General features: G+C 37.1%; 1 protein-coding gene across 1 annotated transcript; it reads left to right on the forward strand.

Annotated features, from left to right (window-relative positions):
• The first annotated feature begins 2,707 nt into the window (after nt 1–2,707).
• Nucleotides 2,708–5,487, forward strand: LOC103443416 (glycine-rich RNA-binding protein 4, mitochondrial). The gene is made up of 5 exons (XM_008382253.4): nt 2,708–2,951; nt 3,922–4,075; nt 4,167–4,235; nt 4,876–4,982; nt 5,105–5,487. Exons 2-5 carry the CDS (start codon nt 3,955–3,957, stop codon nt 5,207–5,209), a joined length of 402 nt encoding a protein of 133 aa, XP_008380475.3. The 5' UTR covers nt 2,708–2,951; nt 3,922–3,954; the 3' UTR covers nt 5,210–5,487.
• The last annotated feature ends 705 nt before the right edge of the window (nt 5,488–6,192 follow it).

A 6,192-nucleotide genomic window follows, 5' to 3' on the forward strand; every position in this document is an offset into this window, starting at 1 on the left:
CCCATAAAATAATACTAATAATAAGCTGTATCCAAAATAATACTCAAGATGAAAATCCACCAAAGTATACCATGCCAAAGTATCTCAATGCAATGCTATAGGTAAACTAGGCAAAATATCGCATTAGCCAAATCTCTCTAACTCAAACTGCACTATTGAGTATATAGCTCATAATCAATCTCAATCATATCAAATCAAATCCATTTCCTGCACACGAGTCATAACCACCTAAAGTAGTCTGTATTACAAGACTAGGTGTAAAATAAACATGTTTTAGTGCTACGATCGCGTAAAGACTCTGCGAATGATCGTGGGTCACCTACGAGTCGAAACCACCTAAAGTGGTATGTACGACAAGCCTGTGCACCTAACTTGGATCCAAGATAAGCATACGGTGCGGGAGGTGAACATCACATGAAAGACTGTGCCCTAACTCTGGGCGGGAGCACTAACACCGGGTGCAAGTTTATGAGCTTTCATCACATCGCATCATAACTCGCATAACTGAATTAATCTCACATCTTTAATTTATAAACTTACCTGGCACGTACCTGTGCGTCCACAGCACCAATCATAATTATATGCAACTACTAATGCATAAATAAAATAGGCAAATACTTTGCATGGCATTTCAAAATGTATAATCATTCAAATTCATTTTTTGGGAAAAATCTCAAGTATATAGGTTTACACGGAAAACCAAAAGCCCACTCACTGGTATGTTGAAGGGTCGTAGCACCCGAACCTCGATTAATGGCGCTCGTCCTTAGGATAAGTCTCATCTATATGCGAAATAACTGAATAAACGTTATTTAAAGCACATACACAAAAATAGGAAATATCTTCTCATACATTGCCAAATGAGGTATATAAATATACCATCGTGACCTACACAACTCCATGAACATCCCCAAATTTGTAGAAAACTTTTTGGAGTTGTCACGCTCCAACGAGGGCACGGCACTATGCGCCCCCGCTCGCAACCAACCTTGACGAAACCCTATCTACCGTTAGGAATATTTCGTTAAAATCAACCAATGTCGTTAATCACCGTTAGGAATATTTCGTCGTCTCCTACCTTCAAACTTCGGCGACCGTCACGGTCGCCGAAAACTGGAAAAACTTTAAAACCTTATAACTTCTTCATTTTTGTACCAAATTTCACCAAATTTATATCAAATTGAAGCCTTGAAGGAGTAGAATAAAACCTTACCACTTTTAGACCATAAAACTCCAGGAACTCACTGAAAAATAGCTCCGATAATCCAGCCAAACTTAAAACTCGCCAATTTCACATTCCCGACGTCCAATTTACTTGATTTTTCTTCTCCGAGCTTCGTAATGATGTTCTAAAGCTTCCTACAAGCTTCAAATCTCTTGAAACATCCATAATTACGACCACATGAATAGTACCCCCGAATCGGGGATTCTTAGTCCTCGTGAAATCGAAGGTTTCACGTCTTAAATTTAGTATAAATGAACTCAGAAGCTTGCAAGGAGTTCAAAAATTACCTTATTAACGTCGATCCGTGCATGAAAGCTTGAGTTCGAAGTTCGTCCGTACGGCTTGTACGGAAAATGGAAAGAAGTAAGAGAGGGAGGAGAGAAAAAGAGCACGGGAGTGATGTGTATGTGTGCGAGTGAATGTGTGGTCCAAGTTGGCAACAGCCACCAACCACAAACTAGGAAAGTTTAGTTCTAATTGGTCCAAAATATTTAGAACTTAACATATTGGTCCACAACCCAAGTCTAAACCACACAACACAACTCAAAACGTCCAAGGGCATATTTGAAATTTCATGCCTAAAAATATAACATTTCGGGGCGGGTTGTGACAGTTTATTTATGAGATATGACTATTCCTTTTATTTTTTTGTCAAACAATATATTTTGTTAGATTAGATGTTTGATTAGCCATCGACAGAGTTTAAACCAACGCCGTCATGCAAGGGCTCAACACTTTTCCACCACTGTGGTAAAGGGCCACTTGCAAGATATGAATATTCCTAGATGTTTATATTTAGCTCTTTAATTGTACTGAACTTAGTTGTGATTCTCAATTAATCATATGCACTAGTTTAGTCACATTGATTAGAGTAATGGGATGAGGATCCTCTTCGGATCCTTACATTCTATCCCTTCTTCATACATTGTGTGACCAACTTTCTTTAGGTACTGTTGTGTTCAGGGACAGAGCTAAAAATTTCTTTGGGTGGAGGCAACCCGAAAACAACTTAAAAAACCTTAATACAGTATAGTTTATACCCAATATGATAATAATGAGGATTTCAAATTATGATGTATCACAATTTCAATGTTACAAAAATTTCAATATAGTATTGGAAAGTGGCAAAGTGATGAGAAAAATATTAATACATGATAGGCGAGAGGGGTTTTTCAGTTTAAATAACAGAACAAGATTACTTTTGCTCATATAATATTTGATATGAAGTATAAGTAGTATGAACGTATGTTGAATATTAGATACATATGTTTTCCTCAAAGATAGCGCGTATATATTATATAACTATAGTCTGCAACTAAACAAATAAATTACTTGAGTGGGGACATCTGCCTCAGTGAGCCTTCATTGGCTCCGTCCATAGTTGTGTTTAATTTTAAATAAAATATTATAAAAATATTTTTTGACCTCACAATGAACGATGAGCGGATATGATATTTGGATATCTAGGATCTTCACAAACAAGATTCAGGATTGAGATCCAAATCCAGAGTAGTGTGCCTTACTTTTTTGGGTGAAGTCGATAAGTTCAAAAAAGAGGAAACAAAATTTCAGTGGGGTGGGCCGCGTTTATGTAAACACCCGCAACCGCAAGTGATCTAAACCTTCTCCAACTTCCTCTATAAAATGCACGGGTTATTCACTCGTTCTCAAACCCTCACTGCCTTTTGAATTTCGGTAAACCCTAGCCGCTCCATTTCTCTCTGAGGTAAACCCCATCCCTAAACCCTAATTCTCTCTCTCTCTCTCTCTCTCTCTCTCTCTCTCTCTCTGTATGCTATCGTAGTTTATCAATTCATGGTTTGTATGATTTGTTTTGTTTCTCATCTTTTTTATTGATTGTTTTTGTGGGAAAATGAATGTGTTTTGGGTTCTATAGGCTATGACCAGGAAGTTGTATGACTCTGTGATTTGGGTAGTTGATTTTGTTTGTTTAGCTGCCGATCTGCTTGAAGAAAATGGTAGAAACCTAGACTCTGTTTTGTTTTTCAGTCAAGTAGACAAGAAGAAGGGGAAAAGGGAGGACTTGCACTTTCCACCCTTTTACAATTTACAGAGATAAAAATGGTTAGGTGTGTCAAACTATGGGGCTAAAGACTGTTTTCATTACTTTCTCTATAGAATAAGACTGAGGTTGTGAGACCCAAAATATTTCAAATGTGTTTGTGGTTCATGTGGAAATGTAAGACCCTTCTTTGTTTTCTTGATGGGTTTCGTTCTGATTCTCCGTCTTGTGATTGTTAAAGAAATATGTCCAGGGTCACTTAATATGTTAGTATACTTTTATTTACCATGTAGTGTTCTTTCCAAATTTTGATGCTTTGTAGTGGAGAAAATAATTTTTAGGGTCGAATTGACTTGATTTTGGGTTGAGTCAGCTATATTATTTTATGGTTTTGTAAGATTTGCTGGTTATTGATGTGCCCTTCTTGTCAGTGGATGTGCATTCATATTCAGCCCTTTGTGATACTGTTAAGTTGTTTTTATAGTCAATATCTGTTGTATTGAGCGAGCTTTTTGTTATGGTTTCACACAATTTTGCATGTTTGCTTTGGCACACACATATATACTAATTTTATTTCCGATGCGTAACTATTGCGGCATCTAACAATCTACGTATGGAATTTGTGTTGCTTCTGTTGGATTAATGGTTACAGTGGGAATTATTTCTGGTGCAGGCTTGTGTTTTCTGAAAACTGTGATCTTTCGAAATGGCGTTCTGTAACAAAATTGGGAGCCTCCTGAAGCACAACATTTCCCAGACTGGACAAGCACCCATGACAGCAATGCTTAATTCTGTGCGCTGCATGTCTTCCAAGCTTTTCGTTGGAGGTATATTATTTGACAATGTTGATTTATGACGTCAACTTACAGACACAGCAGCTTTGTCATTGACATTTTGATTTAAATTGTTGCTTGTTAGGCCTTTCATTTGGAACTAATGATGAGTCTCTTAAGGAGGCATTCTCAAGCTTTGGTGACGTGACTGAGGGTAAGTTACTAAAGTGGTTTGTTAGTTATTGTCTGCTTACTGAAAGGCCTCCATTTTTACCATAACGTATATGTACTTTCAGTTTCTTCATTGTCACTACACTTAGTTTTGGTAGAGCATTATTCTTTCTATCCTTTGTTATATGATACTTCACAGTAAAGGGTTAGGCAAATGAAAGTTTGTTTATCTTGGTTCTTTTTTTATTTATTTATTTATATATAACACCAAAATTTTATTGAGGGTCTCTTGGTTTTCAATTGTTATTATTATTGGTTCTATGATGCTTAGTTTGAGATCTATTAATGATCTCCATCAGGAAGCTTTTCTTTGCTTTTGCAATGCATAGTTGGATCGCTGCTTTTGCCAGTTGTCTTTTATATTCTTTTGGTTCACTAAAACGAGTTTTGTGTTTTTGATTTTCTGCATGTTGAGTAATGGGAATAGGCTGTCCGGCACTGAATAAAATAAATGGTCACCATATGATGCTGATGTTTGTTTGTTTACTTCCTCCTGTCCTCCCTCTCTTTGCGATATCACTACCGAAGTTTCCTTGAGTGCTTGTAAGCTTAGTTAGGCGTCTTTTGATCTGTTGTTCGATTCTCTAAGTATTGGAATTAACAATTGAATTTTGTATGTGCAGCAAGAGTTATCACGGACAGGGATACTGGAAGGTCTAGGGGTTTTGGATTTGTTAACTTTGCCAGTGATGATTCTGCCAGTTCAGCACTTTCTTCCATGGATGGCCAGGTCAGAATTTGAATTTTATCATTGAGGGGCCATGAATATATCTGGGTGATATGGTCCCCTGTAAGATGTTAGTTTTGTCTTGTAATGATCTTCTTGTGACTATGGACTTGTTTGTATTTCAGGATTTGCATGGGCGAAACATTCGTGTCAGTTATGCCACTGAGCGAACTGGTCCTAGACCATTTAACGGTGGTGGCGGAGGGGGTGATTACCGTGGCGGCTATTAAACAATTGCTTGGTAAACAAAGAAAGTGGATTTTAGGCTGTAGCCACAAGTCCCGTCTAAATGCTTTTCTATGTTTAGTCCTAGAAGTGGCGTTGTTTCGTCATTTGGATTTATTAGCTTAATTCCGGGATTCTAGTTGTGCTGGTTATGGTTTTCATATGTAGTCGGCTGTGGAGATTGGCAGTAAAGCTTTTCATTTGCATGATATCCAGCATTGTTGCTGAATATACGTCTCTGAAGGATTTTAGTAAGATTTCTACCGCTTTGTTTGAGCTCTAACCGTGTTTTCATCGCGATGCATGCTTTGTTCTTATGTTGGCTTTGGTATTTGCAAATGTTGATCAGTGCGTACTGTGTTTCCACATAAGTCGGGTGTTCGAGTGACACGCATCCGTTAGTTCCTACTTTCCCTTCGTTTTCCTCTTTTGATGTGTCCATTCATTGTGCTTGTTCCGTTTCATTTCTCTGTGACGAGAAACTAAATGCGGATGAATTGTGGTTAGAGGTGTAATGAAACACTCGAACCCGAACTAGCTAGTTCTTTGCAACATGTTTTGAAGCAAAGAAATACTAAGGCCATCTCCAACCAAAGGCTGGTCAGAAGGTTTGTTTTAGCCATTTGGTCATTCAAGATATTAATATTTTAATAAATAGTATATGGTCATATTTACTTCCATCTCCAACCGAGGGTCAAAGGGGGTTATAGGGTCAAATATAATTTATTATTTAAAAACTACAACTTAAATTCAAATCAAACGGTTAAGTGATGTTAGCATGAAAAAAAAATGAAGTGAGATAGTATGGAATGATGAAAATTATGTGAGGAATGATGAAAATTATGTGAGAAATGATGTAGGAATGACATAGATATTTAAATGATGTAGGAATGGCTTTAGGTGTTTATGAATGGCTTAGGAAAAAAAAGGGAATTTTTAAATTTTCATAAACAAAAATTTGGCCAAAAAAAAACATTTGAATCCAACT

The sequence above is a fragment of the Malus domestica genome, chromosome 04 (assembly GCF_042453785.1).
Source record: "Malus domestica chromosome 04, GDT2T_hap1".
Taxonomy (NCBI): Eukaryota; Viridiplantae; Streptophyta; class Magnoliopsida; order Rosales; family Rosaceae; genus Malus; species Malus domestica.